We start from the raw sequence: 20,121 nt of genomic DNA on the forward strand, positions 1-20,121 counted from the left end.
CTTTAAATATTCTAAGAAAGTAATATCCATGTTAATATCTAATTTAGATATAGCTGAAATATAATTTACCATCGCTCAGTGTGAAAATATTAACTGCTGTTGACGCTGAATGGGGCCTTTGTTGTGAACTGCAGTCTGAGACAAAAATCTGTCGTCACACAAGCAAGGCACGAGCCTTTATCTTTTGGTACACTTGATTAAATGATACGGGAAGCCGTTTTACTGGGCCGCGCTTCTGCCAGTGAATAGGTTGCTGTGTTCAGGCTTGAACTCCCCGCCCTTTCAAACTGTACGTAGGTTAAAAACGGGCGAGACGTCAGCGCTTAACGCCAACGCTCATTGGCTGACACCGCTTCACGTTGAGAGAGATTGTCAGTCAGCTGGAGGTTTAAGGAGAATAACAGTTACTTGTTTTTGTCTGGCGGCCTTTGACGAAATAGTGGTAATGCTTATAAGCCTGCTCAGCCCGCTGAAACGACTTGGTATAGCTGTTCGGAAAACAGGATTGTAAGGTTCTTGTCGGAAACTCTTCAGCGCAAGGTGAGTAAGCTAACCTTAGCTGATGTTGAACTGGTTACTAAGCGAGCAAGCTAGTAGGCTACCTTCCGTCAGTGTGCTTGCTAGTCAATTGCACACCTTTTTTTGTATATTTAAGAGCAACAATATCGCCCTCCATTGTTATTTTTCAGGTACATTTATTTCTAATTCAGTTTAGTTAGCAGTCGCTCAGCTTCTTTTCCGCCTCTTTGTCTCCAAGGTGACGGCTTTTATCACTCCATCCATCATCTCATCACCCTGGGTCTTTCTGTCTGTTCTCCGGGAGACTGCTACCAATACCTTAGACAAGCGCGGTGCGTTTCCTGTCTGGAGTGTTGTAGCAGGCGGAGCTCAGTGCCTGTTGCCACCGGGTGGCCCGATGCTAGCAGCGGGGAAGACATAGCGGCGCGGCTCGAGGAGGAGATGTCAGAGCGGGGATGCCTCTTCTTGGAGACAGTGCTGTAGTCGATGGAATACCGGAGTGCACACCCTACACCTGCCGCTGGCACTTGCGGACTTGCAGCCTAACAAGCAGTGACAGATATATGGATGGTGAGGTCGCAGCATGCCCACCCCCTCAACTACCACTACGCCGCTGGCTGGAGGGAGCAGCAGCAGCAGCACCGGAGGAGAAGAGGAGCCCATGTCTGCCAGTCCCGACTCTACCGGCGGCTCTTCTTTCCGGGTCGTCCCGGCTTTCTGCCTGGGCGTGGTGGCGGCTGTTGCGTTTCAGTTGGCCTGGGGAGGCCTGACTCTCACCTCTGTCCTGCTGAAGCTCTTCATCTACGTCTCATTCGCCTTACTGTGCTTCCTGGCCGGGAGCTTCGTGCTTCTGGTCAGGAAGAGCCCTCTGAAAGTCAGCTGCTTTGACCGAAACAGGAGGCAGTCAGCTGCTCGTCTGGAGTTCTTCAACAGGCTGATGGTAGGAAGATTACCCTTTCGAATAACATGTATGTATATAAATATGTTCACAGAGAGCACATTTTAGTGCATCTAACAATGGAGACAAAAAGAAAACACTTAACCAGTAGCGGTGCTTACATGACTGGTTCCCTCCTACCCAGATAAAAAACAAACGAACAAAATAAACATTTTTAGTTTGTAGCTTAAGAATTAAGCGTATATCGATCATTTTGACCAATGATATGGGTCAAAATTGTAAAGACTAAAACATTTTCTTCTGAAAATGCTGAAATTTAATACTGTCTGTCTGTCTGTCTGTGTTTATATGTCGTTCAACAATAAACAAAACGTATAATCATTTTAATTAAAGAAGTGAATAATAAAAAAATGTGGCAAAGAGATTTTTGCACATCTGTAAAAGAAAGGCATACATTCAAACTATTTTGAGCTCAACAACAATTTTCAGACAATTTATTAGATTCACTCCATCTTCAGCAATAAGAGCAGGGTAAAGTTTCTACCTCTTTGAAACACCTGCTGCACATTTTCAAAAGTTGAACAAATGAATTAAAATCAGATTTGGTCTGTTTCAGAGCAAAGTATCAGTGGATAGATGTGGACTTGTTTACTACAAAATTAAGGACAAAGTAACCCTTTTACTAAACAATGACTACATTTTGTTGTTCCTAAATTTTTTCCATTCTAATTTGTGATAATTGAAATCTGATAAAGTCTCCATCTACACCAACCCCCTTTATTATCTCATTTTTCATGCTCTTAGTTTTATTCTAATCTCATCCTGTATTTCTATCTTCTCATGTTTTCTCTTTGTTTTTAAATAAATAAAAAAAAATCTTGATCTATAATTAATGCATTCATGCCATCTTGCTTAATTTCCACTGTGCACATAGTAAATGATCCCTTCAGAAAAACAATGCTGTGTTTGCGGCTGGCAGTAGCCAGCCTGTCTTTCAGCCGCGTTGTTTTCTGCTGTGTGCCGATGACTTATTGACGTTGACGATGGAGGGAGATTGGCGCAGACATCTGTCTTGTTAACATGTTGCATCAGCTCTGACAGATTGCTTGTCAGGGATACAGTTCTCCTCTTTTAGTTGTATTAAAATGCTAACTGCTAATCTCTCCTGCTTTCCCGAATGTGAGGTTGAAAATAAAGTGACCTGATGCTCTGGTTGTCCCTCAGGGTCGGTTTTCAGTGTCTGCACAGGAGTCTGGCCTGAGCAGAAGAGTGGTGGTGTCGCACAATGTGGACAAAGCCCTGAAAGAAGGTAATTCATCAGAGATGCTTAGACGTATAAAAAACGTGAGCAAGCCATACAAGTTTTACTGTTATTTTGGGCTAAAATGTCCTGCTTGGGGTTGAGCAGTGATTTATTTATTTTTTCCTGTTTTTGTGAAGCTTTGCTTTGTCAAGACTGAATTCAGATGTTTCGGATTTCCCTTTATGAGCTCTAAATGTAGGATATCAAACTGTGTATTTTTAATAATCCAGGCACAATGTGTCCACACATCCTTAACAAGTCTTAAATTCATGTATATAAGGATTGGATTATAACGTAAAGGCCTTAAAATGTCTTAAATTCCTCAAAAAAGTAAATATGTTTTTTCCAAGTATTACATTTTGTCTTTATGGAACTGTTTAATGTGGTTTGTTTTTATTTTTCCCCTCCTGGGACTTTTCTGTCAGGCAAAAAAAAAGACATCTTCATTGTGCTTTGTGACACGAGACCACTGATGCTACTGCTAACTAGTGCTAATATACCTTTGCTAGCTCGCAGGGGAAGTTGCAAAAAACTACCCATGATCGTTCTTTGTGACTGTCATGAGTAATTGCAAATTTTTTGCCAGTTGTCTTGACAAAGTTTGTTAATTTCTGTTATGACACAAGTCTTAAATTTCATTCATAGTGTTCTTAAAAAGTCTTGAATATGAGGTTTTGAAACCCTGTGTCAGGATACACCTATCATTATTGAAATTAAGAACATCAATAACATTTTACCAATATTTTCAGATCTATTATGCGTCTTCACAGAGGATTTGCGCTCAAATAAAGTATTTTTTGTACTCTGAAGAGATAAGAAGGCTGAACAAAGTACGATTCTTGCTCGCAGTTGGCAGCCTGATTGAACCACAAATGTGTCTCTAGAAAATGCAGCTCGCCTTTCAGTAAATTCTTAAATGTCTCTGATTCCACTGAGTGAAATCTGAAACATCTCACTAATCCAGAAATTTAGTAACTGAGGTTTATTATGTTTCCAATCAGTGAGTGAAAAGTCATCACCAGTCGAGCTTAAAAATGTCTGAATCTGGTTACCAGCTCATTTCCTGACACGTTTCTTTGAGAGAGACTTTATATAGTGATTTGAATCTTTTTGTGCCATGTAGAACAAATTAGGAGGAAATGCAAAAGGATTAGCTGGTCAGAGATTTAAAACATTTCAATTTGCTCTTTAGACCACAGTGGAGCAAATGCTTTTCTAACATGCTAATTAAAGTTTCCTGCATAGATTTTTATTTCTGGGGAGTTTTTTTTATTTTGTACAGTCAAAGACTCAGTCCATTACTCGTTTGTTTCTTTGCTCTAGAGTATTGTCAATTCATGGAGCTTCAGGGTGAAAATATACTTATTGTAAGAATGCTGTGTCATTTCCATGGAGACTTGTGTGTTGTTTCCAGCATCTTTCATCACAAAAACATTCCGTTAGTAAAAATGTTTTTTTAAACCCATTAAGAAAACTTAGTGATGGCGCTGTGCTGCTGCCACTCATCACTGCTTCTCAGTGACCCACTGTTGCACCAGTAAAAGGGCTGGTGAGGGAGATGCACAAGCATTTGAATAAACACACATCTACACAATTAGAGGAGCCTTGTGTGTGTGTGTGTGTGTGTGTGTGTGTGTGTGTGTGTGCACGTGCACGTGCCAAGCAGCAGATGGCTCCAGGATTTGTACTGAGTTAACAAACGCCTACACAGTAGAAGAAGGGGATTTGTACATGCTCCACTGTGATTGGCAGGTGGAGTAGGTTGATGGCTTTGGATTCAGAGTCGGCTTCTGCTCTCGGTGATCTGATGACTTGGTCTGAGTTTCTGTCCAGGCCAATTTAACAACATGCCTTCTGGTTGGATCAGGAAATCGTGGACACAAATAATGTTCAAAGTAGTAAATTTTATATATCTATATAGATTTTATGTATCAACAAACTGGCTAGGATTCCACCAATGTAATCTTGCAATAATTGATTTTTAAAAATCAATTAACTCAATATTCTGTTTTGAAAATGGAACTTTTGGAAAATTTGGATAATTTTCTTTCTCACCAATTCACTTCTTGGGTTTCCAGAGTGATTCTAACTCACCCAAGAACTACAATATGATACAATCAGCGTGTTTTCCAGCTTCTATTTATGTGAACTTTGAATTCAAGTTAACTCACAGAAAGAAGAAAAAATTTTATAAAATCCTTTTAAAAAAAAGTAAAAATAATTTTCTGTCATTTGTAAGGCTGAAAAAAACAGCTAAGATTGGAAATTGAATTTAGTATGGGGGGGGGAAACGCATATTTTACTTTTAAGCCAAATTGCCCAGCTGTAATTGAGCTGTATTTGAACACTGTACAGTTGTTCAAAAACGTTACTGACTCAATATCAAAGTCTTATCTGAGCAGTAACGGCACCAGTAAAATAATCAATATACTAGGATTGTAAGCTTGGACAGTCTGTTTCAGTCTTAAAGTGCCTGGTGTATCTAATTAGCATCATACCTACATTTAATATAATTGTAGGAACAATGTTGACATTTATAATCTCTAAGTTATTTAAAAGATAATTGACAACAAAAACACAAGTAACCATTTTTTTGTACAATTGGATATCCATCCAGGCTTTCAGGGGTTACAGTTATTATTAGTATTACTATGTTTTAAAATAATTATGATATTTACACTAGAAGCAGAGGTGACATCACACTGTCGACAGTACAACCCCTAACTTTCTCTAAACTGTGAAGAAAACCTTGTCTCTAATGTGTTTTTTTTCCTTTTTCATTATTTCTCCGCTACATTTGTCCTGTCCTGGGACTCGGCCTTTGTATTTGTTTTCTCTGCATATCTTTGCTGCTCAGATAACAAAGTCCATTTTGGCTATATTGATCAGACGAGTGACTCTCTCCATGTTTTCCAAAACCACTTCACCATTAGCTAAGACAGAAAAAGAGTGAGGTGTTGAAATGAGAACATAAGAGCCCTCACAATCACAAAGTTTGCTTTTGATATTCCTCATTAATTCTAATTGGCGCTTCTAATAGATGGCAATAATGAGGCATCCTGTGTATTTTCAGATTAGCATCACGTGAGCGTATGTTCCGAATGAGCCGAACACGGTTGTGTCCTGCTCCTCTGGTTTTCTCCTGCAGTTAGTCACGTCAGTCTCTGCTTCTATGAGTCATCGCTGTGATAAACTAGCCTGTCCTTTTTTTTTAATTTAATTTTTTATTTTTTTTACACCTCGCTGCCTCTGATGCACCTGGCCTTTGAGGAAATGAAACCTGTTGGACTAACTCTGCAGCTGTTTAATTTGTGGTTTAGTTACCAAAAAAAAGAAAAAGAAATCGGGCACCAGGGCTGGCAAATTAAACTCCATTTAACTGAACCGTTCATCTTCTTTTCTCTCCTAAACAAAGCCAACCTGCATTGGAATCCTCTCTCTATGTCCGTCTCCTCTCCAGTGTTCGACTTGGCCTACAGAGACTACATCCTGTCCTGGTACGTCTCTCTGAGTCATGATGAGGGCCAGCTGTACTCCATGCTGCTGGAGGACTGGTGGCAGATGATTGGCCAGTTGCGATCCAGACTCGCAGACATAGACGTCGTCGACGTGGCGTGCTACGACAGCGTCCGCATCCTTCACTCCCACTTCACCGACCTCAGGGCCGCGTCTGGAAGGTACGCACTCAGCCACGTTTCTGTCCAGTCGTCGGGCGAGTTTCGAGCGAGCTTTGAAAATGTCGCAAAAATGAGAATGCAAGTTACGCGTGCTTCTGTCTGGAGCGAATTGACCATGCTACGCAAAGTGCTCCACATGGCTGTAAAAAAAACAACAACAAACAAGATGTAGAATTTTTTTATTTTTTTATTTTTTTTAAAGTTTTGTTGACAGACCCATCAGTGGAGGTGGAAAGTTGGTTACGTCAGAATTTATTCGGTTTTTACGTTATTCATATTTTTATTTTTTCAGAATTTTGGTATTTCACATGCAATACTTCAAAACGTGCATAAAAAAACCTTGATGGAAACACGTCTGGTTTGTTATTTGCATGCAGTTGTACTGGATAACTACATGTAGTGAACTTAAAGTTTTATCGCGATATTTTACGGTACCATTGCGACAACAATAAGTTCCAATAAGAAACGATTATTACTACTTTATTAGGAAACTATCTGGCTGTGACTGCACACAGATTATAAATTGTATTGATATTTATTGATCCTTTAATTGAAAAAACAGTCTAGAAATTAGGAAAACAGACCATTTTGTCAGGTTTTAATCATCTAGAATTGGAATTTATTGTGGCAAAGATTAATCAAAATTCTTATAAGACATTTATCATAAATGATACGATAAGTAAATCGCCCCAGATTTTCTTAATTTTAGGGAGTTACTTATATGCAAAATCAATTTTATCTACCTTCGCAAAGGTTGCTGTATTTCACAACTTTTCAGATGGGAGGGGGGGGAATCGGCATCCTTCAAAATTGGTGTCGGTGATTGGCCAGAAAACTGTAAACGGTCCACCTCTACAAATTGAAATGGCAAGAACACTAATTAATTTTAGTGCTGGCTATCGGCCTTTTTCATTCTGACGTTATGACTCATTGTTGGTGTCATAACGTCAGTTGCTTTGTCAAAGACAGCAACTCAAAAGTGCTGTCTTTTGAGTTGCTGTCCCCACCATGCCCCAGTAATTTCACGCATCCTGACGGAGTGAAATCCCATCAATCTGATGCAGCGTGAATGACATTAAAAACTCACTTCCCCCCCAACGATGCACGCAAAAGACGACCGAGGGGACAGACGGAGCGGTGCTTCACGCTTTATCTGCTTTTATTATCCTGGCACGTCGGGCGAAGCTCATGATTCCACCTCGCAACAGTGGCGTCTGTCATCGATGGGTTAGTGACTACGAGAGCAGCGGCGGCGGCTTGTCTTGATATGTCAAGTTAAGGAAAAATGTAATAAGAACAGCTCTGCGTTGGATGAGTCATAGCATCCTCACCTTGTTTGAGCTGATCTGACATGAAGCTCGGACTGAAAAATGCGTCTGTGTTTCAGAAGTAAACATGCACTCAGCACGAACCTCAACAGATGATGGAGCTCAAACTGCTAAATTTAGCTTTATAAACCATTAAAGTTTATATGATAAGATTCTTCCATCCTGCAATCCAAAAGCTCCAAATGAATACAACGGTGCATGTAACGCTATCCCTCACCCTAATCTGTTTTCTATATTTACTTTGTGTGCGTGTGTGTGTGTGTGTGTGTGTGTGTGTGTGTGTGTGTGTGTGTGTGTGTGTGTGTGTGTGTATAAAGATCAGAGGAAGCTGCTCGTCCATTTCCTCTCCATCCCTGCCTGGTCTGTCCCGACTCTGAGATGGCCTTCCTGCGTTGCGTAGCGAGAATCCTGCTGCTGTGTCTGCTGCCTCAGAAGGACGCCAAGTCTCACACGCTCCGCTGCTGCCTCACAGAAGTTATAACGACCAAAGGTGCTGACGTCTTTCTACGTCTCTACGAGCTTTGTTTTATTTTTTTTTATTTGATCTTTTTATCTGAATCGAACAAACGAGGAAATGAAACTGACTCACTTTCCATTAGAACTGGGTGATGTGGCTTAAAAATTAAATCCCAGGTTGTTTTTGTCAAACCAGGTCCAATTTCCGATTTAAAAAAAAAAAATTCTCTTTGCTTTGTTTTCTGAGAATTTTTTTGCTTTTACAAATGACAGAAAATATTTTCAAAAGGGGGCTTTTACTTCAATCTTTGCTTCTGGCGGCTGAACGACAGAGTTTTGGGGCCAAGCTACGAGAATTTTTGACTAACGATGAGAATACAGTCCAATTTTACCAGGAGAACGTTTCAAAATTAGGAGAGAAAAAATTTTGTTTTAATGAGGGGAAAAAAGCTTGAATAATTTTTAATTTAGCATTATGGAGTTTGGATAAAATGACTATTCTGCTAACTTTATTCTGGTATTATTTCAACTTTGCCATGTGATTTTTATTATATTATTACTATTATTGTATCCCGGTAACTTCACAACTTTATACTCATTAAAAAAAACAAAAACAACAAAAACTTAGCCTGACCTTTACATTTTGTTGTCCAACTAAATAAAAAAAGAAATGCTTTAATAACAGGATGTCCACCCTGGATGTACTGTTGTTGAATGTGTGATGTAGGAAACAAAGAGGTTGGTGGGAAAAAAAATCCATAGTTTCCACAAATGAAATCTTCAAAAACCAAAAAATTCTACCAATCACAAAAACTGATTGGTCAGCCTTCTGCTAAATAAATTAATTAGAGAAAATGACCCATAAAAACCTGCTGTTTTAGTCAGCAGCAGCTAAAAACAAAAAATCCTACAGCACCCGATCTGCTTTTAGAACTAATATATTCACATATCACTGTGTCTTTCCCCTCTTTTACATCCTGTGATTAACCCGGACAGACAGGTTTTATTCTTTTTCTTTTTCCTTCTCTTCCCGGCGCTGAATTATGATTGTGTTTTGTGTTGCTTGCTGCTGCAGTGTTAAAGCCTCTGGTGGAGGTGCTGAGCGACCCGGACTCCATCAACAGGATGCTGCWGTCTCAGCTGGAGCAGAGGGAGCAGCAGGCMGAGCAGCAGAAGAAGGCCTACACCTACGCTGCCTCTTACGAAGACTTCATCAAGCTGATATCAACTTCCACTGATGTCAATTTCCTCAAACAACTCAGGCATGGCAGCGGCTGCTCACACACTCACACACACACACACGCACATATGGCCTCATTAAACGCAGAATGTTCTGTACCTGCACAGACGCTCTTTGAATGCACCACTCTGTCTGTATAAACTCAATAACAGACGGCTTAATCACTAATATTTTTGTGCTCCTCCTGCTGCTGTGGGGGTTTCCATGGGAACAGAGCTCGTCTCTAAAGAAGTGTGGCGGATCTACAAAGGGGGGTTAGACATGATACTGTTACATGTGGGTCATTAGTGGAGGAAATGGTGGTGACACTGACTTTCATGGCGTTTTGTCAGGTAAAGAATCCTCGTAATGATGTTTTATTTTGTAATTTCCCGTTTTCTGGTCTCTCCATCTCCATCCCAGGTATCAGATAGTGGTAGAAATTATCCACGCCACCACCATCAGCAGCTTGCCTCAGCTCAAGAAGCAAAAAGGTAAAAGGGAATCGACAGAATGTGACGGCAGTAATTGGTGTGACTCAGCACAGTCTGCTGCTGCGCCTCTGATCTTTGAAGCCGAGGGAACAGTGTGTAGAACGGGGCGTGTTAATCATGTTCCCAAAATTTAGCAAGCAGTTTGGCTTGTTAGACCGATGCATCATTGTTCCTATTAAACTGAGCTAGCTTGATTTCTTTTAGGAAACTTTAGAGTGTTTAGTTTTCTCTTACTAAACGCTGTACATCAGGGTTTTGTTATTTTCTAGTTTTCCTTAGACGCCCTATCTAATTCCAGACAAACAATCTAATAGTTTCTGCTTATTCAGGGATGTTCAGGAGTCCCAATCCCTGCAGATAATATAAATAAATATCAAACCATGACTACAGGACGGTATTAAACAATGTTTTTTTTTTTACCTGTTTTACGTTACTGAAGGCATTTTTAATCTTTTAGTTTACTCATATTTAATGACATAACTTTGTTCTGAGTCAGTTTGTTTAATATTCTTTTTGCTGTCTGTTTGTATGGCAGATATTGATCACACACAGGCCTGTGGTGAAACAAATTTTGCTGGACGATAAATTGTCCCAGAAGTTATCGCGATAAACGCTAATATTGTTGTTTTGAGACCATTTTCAAGCAATATAATATGGTAATGGCATAATAATGCCATTACCATGGCAAGAGCACATTCTGAAAGATCAATAAAGATTACATTTTAATGTTAAACTGGAACTGGAAGACATTTTAAATATTCAAAATAAATCAGCAAAACAACAAAACCTGTAAAATAAAATGAATTATGAAATCTCTGTCATCAAAATTGTCGTTCAAGAAAAGGGGCTCTTTGATACCGATGCACCAGTCTGATTACTTTTTTTCAGTAAATTATAAAAATGGAAATTATTGTTGCTTATTGCGACTGAACTAGTCACACATTCCCACGCCTATATACAATAACTGAATACGGAAGAATAAGAAAATGGTAAAAGAATATATATATATTTTGCTGTTTCTTAAAGGGTCTGTGTTATTTAATATTGCAGTACTTTTGCATATTTTTCCTCTTTATTAATTCATTATGAGGTTTCCAATGAGGAATAGACAATCCCTCTTAAAACTTTAATTTGCCTTTCTAACTGTATCTATGAAACACTGTTTTTATTCACATTATAGATGATGCCGTCTGTAATAATTATAAAGCCAAGACAGAAGTTTGTCAACTGGAAATAAACAGTAATAAAAAAATTTGTATATTTAAAAAATATAAAGAGATATATTGGGACCAAACACACAATCCCATATTTGTTCTTTTGAAACTCTGATGCCTCAGTAATAAACCAGTTGTTCACACTATTTTCTGCTAGTCAGCAGAACTACTCTGCTTAGTTTCAATACCTTTTTAATCAAATATAATGTAAAGATATGGATAATAAATAACTTCATCCTAACTAAATATATATATATATATTTTTTACAATCCCAGCTTTTCCATGTATTGGGATTATTTTAGTTCTGTGGTTTAATCTCATCACCGCTCTCAGTAACTTCCTCACCTTCCTGTTCGTCTCCCTCATTCAGAGCGCAAAGGCAAAGAGTCGGCAGCCATGAAGGCAGACCTGCTGAGGGCCAGGGACATGAAGCGCTACATCAACCAGCTGACCGTCGCCAAGAAACAGTGCGAGAAACGCATCCGCCTGCTCGGTGGACCCAACTACGAGAACAGCGAGGAAGGAGGAGCCGATGACGGCGATGAACCACAGAGCCAGAAGGTCAGAGGCACGGAACGCTGGAGGGAGCGTTTTAGTTCTAAAAACCGAAGCCGTTCTGTTCAAGTCGTTGACGTTAAAGCGCTTTTGGTCTCATTGTGTTCTCTCGCTCCTTTCAGATCCTCCACTTTGATGATATTTTGTGTAACCCGGGCTACAGAGAACACTTTCGAGCGTACATGGAGAGGATTGATAAGAGAACTCTGATAAGCTTCTGGGAACTGGTGGAAATGCTGAAAACTGCCAATAAGGTATTCAGGGCGCACATTCATCAGAGTTCAACATAGCTGCTCCAAACTAAAAGTAAAAGAGTGCAGGGAATTTTACACGTAATGAAATAACTTCCATCTTAGCTAAGGTTGAGAAATATGATCCTGTAAAGAAATCCAGTTAGATTTTGTACAGTTAAATAGGTTAAAGATTTTATGGTTGGCAGATAAAAAACATGACTGCAGAAATGCCAGGTGCTTCTTCTGTTAGCGTTTATGTAAATATTTGCTTTTAGGAGTATGTCTGAATTTTCTGTTTACATGAAAATTCAGAGGTGTTGATGTGCAGCGTGTGAAGGCGACACCAAGCCTTTGTGAACTGGTTTCTGTTTGTTTTTGGCAGAATGAAGTGCCCCAAATCGTGGGCGAAATCTACCAGAAGTTCTTTGTGGAGAGCAAAGAGATTCAAGTGGAGAAGTTTCTCCTGAAGGAGATCCAGCAGAGTCTGGTGGGGAACAGAGGGACCGAGGTGTTCGTCAGACTGCAGGAGCAGGTACGATGGGATTTAAAACGTAGACGATTAATCATGAAGAATCGATTATCGAAATAACCGTCAACTAATTTTGTAAGAGATCAATCACTAGGTTGAGAATAAAGACTAAAAAAAAGGCCATTTGCTGAGCAAATGATAGACTCACAGATGTAATTGAGCCAAAACTGTACAAAATTTTTTTTACATTTAAGATGGAAAAAAAAAAAAAGTAAAATGTTTGACCCAGAATTCTTCAAGTGACCCAGTTTTAGCTTCACCTGGTTCAAATTCTGCAAAAAAAGCACTTTTTCTGTTCCATTATTAATTGACTAATTGAAAAAATAATCAACCATATCAAGTTTACTTATTGATGTTGGCCTGAGCTTTTCACATGTTGCTGTTGGAAGTATTTTGTGTTTATTTTTTTTTTTTGCTATAAATGATGAGGCATATGCTAAATGGACGCTACATTAGCGCATTTTAGTTTAGCTTAATAATCCTTTGGTCTGGTGTGGGGTACAATAACTTCTTTAGCTTATTTTTTTCCCAAATGTCCGCTCAGGTTTGAGCTTTTTGAGTAGGTCTTGCAGCAAGAATAAAACATATTGAAATGTTCTCCAGGTGGCCGAGACCATGAGGGAGCGCTACTACCCATCCTTCCTGGTGTCTGACCTCTACGAGCGGCTGATCAGACGAGACGAGTTCCACAGCCAATCACAGTGCAGCCCAGAGGAGAAAGGCAACGGGGTCTGACACACACACACACAAAAAGATGTGTCTGCATCACGTGGTTTTTACTGTATGAGATTGGCTTCTTTGTGTGTGTGAGCTGTCCTCATGTTGTTTCCATGTCCCTCTGTGTGCAGTGCCAGGGTCTGGATGCAGGGGAGGAAGTGTGCGACGAGGGAACTAAAGGAATCAACGAGCAAGCTAGCTACGCTGCTACTAAACTAAGGCAGCTGTATGACAAACTGGAGTACAAGCGGCAGGCGCTGGGCTCCATCCAGAACGCCCCGAAACCAGACAAGAAGGTAGCAGAYGAGAAGCAAACTGTCTTAGCCCTTCAGGTTTCCATCTACCTGCAGCTGGACGATTAATAGAGTTGATCCATGAATCAAATCTTTGGTTTTTGAAAGTCTGTAATTTTTTTTTTTCTTTTTTCTACCCATGCACTTCTTGTGTTTCCATAATTTAGAGTGATGTCAGCACACTTAAGGCTGCCATCTTGTTTTACAGCATCTCTTTATTTGGAGTTTGAATTCAGATCAAATCTATGTCAAAATATATGTTTATCTTTTCTTTTCCATTTTTAATTATGAGAAATAATATCAAGTGACAAAGTCAAAATTATATGATAAAGTTGTAATATATATGTATTTTTGTCATTAAAATGACTTTTCCTCTTTAAAAGGTGTTCTTCTGGTATAATTGTTTTTTTTCTCTGCTAATATTAGAACTATATTCTCCAAATTGAACAGAAGTTCTTCTAGCCTGGCCCTCATGGCTGCCATCGTACAGCTCACAGAAGAGATGACGGAAATAAAAGCCACTTTTAGAAAATACTTTGTCAATTGTAATTTCTCTTTTTAAAAAAGAGCGAGAAAAAGAATTCGACTAAAACCGGATCTGAATTGAAAAAAAATCTGAGATTTTAATTTCAATCAAGTATTCTGACATCAGATATTTAACTTTTATTTTTTCCCTATTTTTGAAGGTTGTCTCTGTGTGTTTCTGCAGATTGTGAGCAAACTAAAAGAAGAGATCGGCGCCATGGAGAAGGAGCACAGCGAGCTGCAGCAGCACATCACCAGGACCGACTGGTGGTGTGAGAACCTGGGCCACTGGAGGGCCAGCATCACCGCTGCCGAGGTAACCGCGCCCACTTTCCTCACCGCTCAAACAAAATGCGGCTAACGCGCCGTGGATTCCCTCTGAACCACAACTTTTTTTTTTAACGGTTCCAGGCAGCAGAAGAAGGTGGCGAGACCGTAGCTTGCTACTGTGTGTGTGTTAGCCTGATGGAAGGAGAGGAGACGGCCAACAGCTGCTGGAGCGTCCAGAGAAAACTCACCGAGTTCCAGATGTTGCACCGCAAACTCACCGAGGTGCAGCTGCTACACTCTTCTGTCCCTGCTCTTTTTTTTTTCTCCTATAATTTCTGTTGCATTGTAATTGATTTGGAAATCAGTACTGTTTTGTGAAAATCAGATAAATATCAGGCTCATATTCTTTCACTACCACATTAYTTTGCGTTGMATTTGTGATGAAGTCTTGTCTGACTCTCACTGGGCAGTTCTGATAAAAAGAATTTGTTATGAGAAGTTATGCAGACATGAAAATGCATTAAACCATTATTAATATTCTTAATGCCGTATTTTCCGCACCATAAGGCACACCTAAAAACCTTCAATTTCCACAAAAGCCAACAGTGCACCTTATAATCCGGTGCTCCTTATAAATGGATCAATATTGAGGTCTAGCAACTATGGTAAGCAGCCGCTGACTTCATTTTCGCCTGTAGAAGAAGAAGTGTGCGGTGCATGCTGGGATAGTTGTCAGAACGCTGGTTTGTTAATAAAGTTTGACTGACCTATCTACCTGATAATCAGGTCATCTGCAGGTCATTTAGCACCACATTCTCCACCAACATGCTGTGCGCGAATGGAGAAGGGTGACCATCGTCCGCCCACGCCCCAGCCCAGTCGCGGAAGGCTCTCCTCGCCGACCGGAGTCTGGTTGTTTTTGTTGACATTCCCTTGAGTACAGCTCCATCTAGTGGATGCATAACGTAACTCCAGCCTCTACTGTAGCGTCTGTTCTATGCGCCTTATAATGCGATGCACCTTATAGTGCGGAAAATACGGTAGTCTGTATTAATTAGTCATATTTTAAAGGCTAATATTATACGCCAGTTATAAACACCATAATAATTTTTCATTTCACCTCTTCAGTGTTTTCCATGTCTGAAGAAACTCCAGTTGCCGTCGCTCAGTAAACTTCCCTTCAAATCCATCGACCAGAAGTTCCTGGAGAAGAGTAAGACTCAGCTCAATGCCTTCCTCCAGGTAAAGCTCAGTGTGACGTGTGTGTGTGTGTTTAAAGTGGGCATCAACATTAGGACAGTTCCTTAAGGTTATGTTAATAAGCGATTAATCTGACGACTAATCTGATAGTTTTTTTATTATTATTTCTAATCTGATGATTAATTGATTAATTGGATAAAAAGTGTCCCATTCTGCAGATTTTCCATTAACCATTGAAATGCATTATGAAATGCATTAAAAATGAAAATCATTTAATTTTCAAATAATTTCCTTTTTTAAATAATAAAACAAAAAATTTTTTTGTCTAAAATGCATAGTAACACTTGATTATTTGTAGCAAAGGATTCATCTGCAGTTAAAATATTATTTCCAACATCACCATGTGAAAAGTTGATCAGCCAGGCAGTGTACTTCTAATCTGTTTTTATTGATTAACTGATTAATGACTGGATGGCAAAATATGCTTAATGGGAGATTTTCTTTCTTCCAGAATTTGAACAATGTGAAGCTAAATTTGCATATATGTTGTTTTTTTCAATAAATTGCCTTTTTTTGAGTCTATATACTCCAGTGAACGATTACTTGTTTATTGAATTAGTTAATGATTATTTCAATAATCAGTTTGTCATGATTAATCTGATTAATCGTTTAAAAATACAATGTATTAGCCTTATTTACACATAAATAACAGAAAATTCATAACATGATCTCGTTTCCTTAATTCTAAGTAGAACATCAGTGGTAGTTCTTAGTGTTGCAAAATATTTTRACATTAAGGTAATGATATTAAATCAATTGTTTTCTTGTTTCAATTCGCTAAAACTAAAAAAATTCTCAAACACTATTTAGTGATAGTTTTCAAGTCACAATAAATCAATTAATCGCGTGATAATAATCATCAAAGTGATGCTCCCATTTAGTATCGCTGAAAAGCTGCCATTTTGATAAGTGCAGCAACCATTTGACACCCAGTATGAAGCTGTTAGTTTGCACTTTTTATTTTTATTTTAGTTTTTACAAAAGTCCGACTGCCTCTTTTACCTGGCTTCCCTGTCTTTAGATGAACTATGAATATTCTGAAATGCAGTTTTGGTTACAGAGAATTCATAATCCATTTACATTTTTGCTGTTTTGTTTATTTGTTTTGGACATTTAAAATGTTAAATGATTGTTAGAAATTAAAGTTTGTAATGATTATTATTTTAGTTGAAAATGGTCTCAAAATGTTGAATCTAAACCACTGAACCTCTGTTGATGATAACTCTGGCGTTTTCTGTTGCAGCGGTTGTTGACAGATGAACGACTGTGCCAGTCGGAGGCACTCTACGCCTTCCTCAGCCCGTCTCCAGAGTACCTCAAAGTAACATGGTCTCTTTGTCCAAATTGAAATAAAAAACACACGTTTTTGTTGTTTTTCAAACCGTGGTTTCCTGTGGCGCTCTGCGTTTCAGGTGATGTCTGTTCAGAAGAAGTCCTCCTTCTCTTTGGCCTCCTTTCTGGAGAGGTTACCTGGAGATTTCTTCTCCCACACTGAGGTAGACGGCTTCCCGCTCTTCCCATCAGGTCGGATGAGAACTTGAGATGCTTAGCTTCACCCTGCGTGTCGCGGCTGTGATTGGTTGTCTGCAGGAGGACGGGGACGATGACAGCGACTTGTCGGACTACGGCGACGAGGCGGACGGGCGCAGAAACGCCCTGGCTGAGCCCTGCTTCATGCTGATCGGGGAAATCTTCGAACTCAGAGGAAGTGAGCTGCTAACGCTAACAGAATCATGACCTGAAATTACCTCAGAGTGGATTCATCTAACTGCTTTTCTGTCTCTTTTTCCTGCTCAGTGTTTAAGTGGGTGAGGAAGACTCTAATTGCACTAGTCCAGGTTACATTTGGACGAACTATCAACAAGTAAATACCGGCTTTTTTTCCACGGGGTTCTATGCAGGTTTTCGTATGTGTGTGATGAGCGCTAACGCGATGCGTTCCTTCCCTCAGACAGATCCGGGACACTGTAAACTGGATCTTCTGTGAGCAGATGCTGGTGTGCTACATCAGCGTGTTCAGGGACACCTTCTGGCCTAACGGGAAGCTGGCCCCTCATTCCAAGGTCCGGACCGACTCAGAACGCAGCGAAACCAAGGAGCGGGCTCAGCAGAAACTCCTGGACAACATTCCAGGTAGCTGCGTCTGGAAACTTCCTGTGTACCTCTTTGACTGCCTCATATTTCAGCAGCTGACTTCACATGCCTCTGTTGATGTCTAGTATGGAAAACCATCACTAATTTATTCACAACTGCAAGATTAAAGATGAATTTCATTATTATTAAACTGATTTGTTACGCCTCACAATCAAACACTTCTTTCTGTTAGATCATCACAACATCATTGTGTTTGGAACATGAGAAAATCTGGCTAAGTCCGAGGTAGAACTGAGCGATAAATCAGTTTTATTGATTCATCAAACTTTAGATTTTTGAAGATTGAATTATTGGAACATCTGTATTTTTTTATTTTATTTTTTTTTACTAGTGCACTCCAGGGTTTCCCCCAGTGTATCACAAGCCTGGCAGGCCACCAGACTTTACTGGTGCCCCCACAAGGCTAATCATTACTTATTTTTAAAAATCTTTTTAAAATGTTTTGAATTTTGTTAAAGACTTTATAGTTGGTGATCAGGTATTAATCTTCCAAGCTTTTGATAACTCATAATTATCAAGTTTCAAATTTCCTGTCAACTTTCATTTTTAACTTAAAAACACGACGAACCGCTGGAGGAATGACTGCCCTAGCGCCCAAACACCAGGCTTAGCAAGTTTTCTGGGCCTAATTCTAGGAGTATGAAAACTTTTACAAGACTTTGTGTTCAGTAATTTGTCGCTTACTCATTACACATATGGACAGATATGTATGTGTTTTTGTTTCTATGAGATGCACTAGCAAACCTCGTCGGCCAGCAGAACGCTCGATTCGGAATCATCAAGATCTTCAATGCCCTGCAGGAAGCCAACGCCAACAAACATCTCATCTACGTAAGATGGACAGGCGAAGCGTCAAACCGGATTTAGGTATTTTTATTATCCAGAGCTAAAGGGCTATGTGTAACGACTCGGTGTGTGTTTCTGTCTCAGGTGTTGATGGAAATGCTGCTGAAGGAGCTGTGTCCTGAACTAAGAGCAGCAGCCGAGAACAGCTGAGCACAAACGCAGAACATCCCTGGATCACCAAGCGGACGGGGGACTTAGAGGGTCTCCACCGGCGGCGTCTGTTCCTCACCCTTTCTGTAGCTGACCAATCACAGAGTGCCAAGCGAGAGACAGGAAGTGAGGTGTTGTGGGGTAAATGTCTGAGCTTGTGGGGTGAAGGCTGTGAAATGATGGCAAACCGAGCTCACAGCGGCCTGAAACGAGGGGCTGGCACTTCATTTTGTTCAACAAGGACACTAGTTGTATCTGTAATAGAGAGCCACGTTCACTAAAGAACAAGTTTTAATTTGTGAGATTATGTAACACGTTTTTTTGTTTTTTTTTTTAAATTATGTTTCTTTGTTTCTTTAGTTTTCTGGAGACACAGACATTCCAAATCGATACTAAAAACAAAATGTTCTGGTGTAAATCTCATAAGTTGAAGTGGAAATCTTAATGTTTGGACATGGCAGGAAGTGATCTGAAAAAAAAAAGAAAAGAAAAACGCGGACCGGATTGATGACGGAGTCCGGCTCTTCTGTTCCCCAGGAAAAGTCTCGGCACTCTGACCTCTGAACATTCCTACACACAGCCTGAGCAACAACACTTGTGTTCTGTGATTCTTGTTGAGACTTGGAATCGTGCAATATAATTTCATGTGAACGTCATTGTGATAATTTTATTTATGATTATTATTGATAGATTTTATTTTTACCAAAAAAAAAATTGTTTAGAGAGCGTTTATATGAGCAATAAATGACAAACAAAAGCCGATCACTTGCATTCTTTTTATTATATATTGAAGAGGGAGTAAAATTTTGTTTTTCTTTTTTTATGTGTAACTAATAATTTGATAAACTCTTTAAAATATTACAAATTAAATTGTCAGTATTCGAGACTGTATTTCTGTGTTATGGTAATTCTGAAACGATAAGAACTGGGGAAAAAGGTGGATATATAAAAGAACATTTCTGCTAAAATAAAGTTCCCAGAAAAAAACCAAGGACATTTTTGATTTCCAAAATTTTAACATTTCCAGTATTTTTTTCTAGAAATTTTTAGATTAATCTGAAATTTTTGAAGTTTCTTTTTATGGCTATTTTTCTACTTGTGAAACTCAGAAATGTCCTTTTTTTTCCTTCTAGAAAATATGAATAATCTCAAAATGTAAGTTTCTTTCTAGCAAATTTCCGACTTTAGAAACAAATTTTTTCCTCGCCAATTTCTGATATTAATCTAAAGTGTTAGGAGTGTTTTTGATGAAAGTTTATACTTTTTTTCTTTTTTTTTTTAAATTTGCAATAACTAATGCCGTCGTAAATGTGGCATTAGAGCTAATGTTGCTAAATTTCAGAAATTGCTCAATTTAGCTAATTTAAGCCATAAACTTCCACATCTTGTGATGGTGATGGTGGGGAGAAAAACAAGTGGAACAATAAAGATAATCAAATGTGTTGAACAATATTGTATCAGTGAAGCAACTCTTAACTGA

The 20,121-nt window shown here is 39.2% G+C and overlaps 1 protein-coding gene across 1 annotated transcript; it reads left to right on the plus strand.

Annotated features, from left to right (window-relative positions):
- The first annotated feature begins 335 nt into the window (after window positions 1-335).
- snx25 (sorting nexin 25) lies at window positions 336-19,124 on the plus strand. The gene is made up of 22 exons (XM_008419782.2): window positions 336-540; window positions 758-1,459; window positions 2,642-2,726; window positions 6,181-6,397; window positions 8,043-8,215; window positions 9,257-9,443; window positions 9,824-9,894; window positions 11,480-11,670; window positions 11,787-11,918; window positions 12,280-12,429; window positions 13,030-13,155; window positions 13,275-13,439; window positions 14,146-14,277; window positions 14,373-14,513; window positions 15,360-15,473; window positions 16,735-16,812; window positions 16,904-16,987; window positions 17,082-17,199; window positions 17,289-17,355; window positions 17,443-17,624; window positions 18,376-18,476; window positions 18,576-19,124. The coding sequence occupies exons 2-22, from the start codon at window positions 1,103-1,105 to the stop codon at window positions 18,639-18,641; spliced, it is 2,937 nt and encodes a 978-aa protein (XP_008418004.1). The 5' UTR covers window positions 336-540; window positions 758-1,102; the 3' UTR covers window positions 18,642-19,124.
- The last annotated feature ends 997 nt before the right edge of the window (window positions 19,125-20,121 follow it).

Source organism: Poecilia reticulata, linkage group LG10 (genome assembly GCF_000633615.1).
Source record: "Poecilia reticulata strain Guanapo linkage group LG10, Guppy_female_1.0+MT, whole genome shotgun sequence".
Taxonomy (NCBI): domain Eukaryota; kingdom Metazoa; phylum Chordata; class Actinopteri; order Cyprinodontiformes; family Poeciliidae; genus Poecilia; species Poecilia reticulata.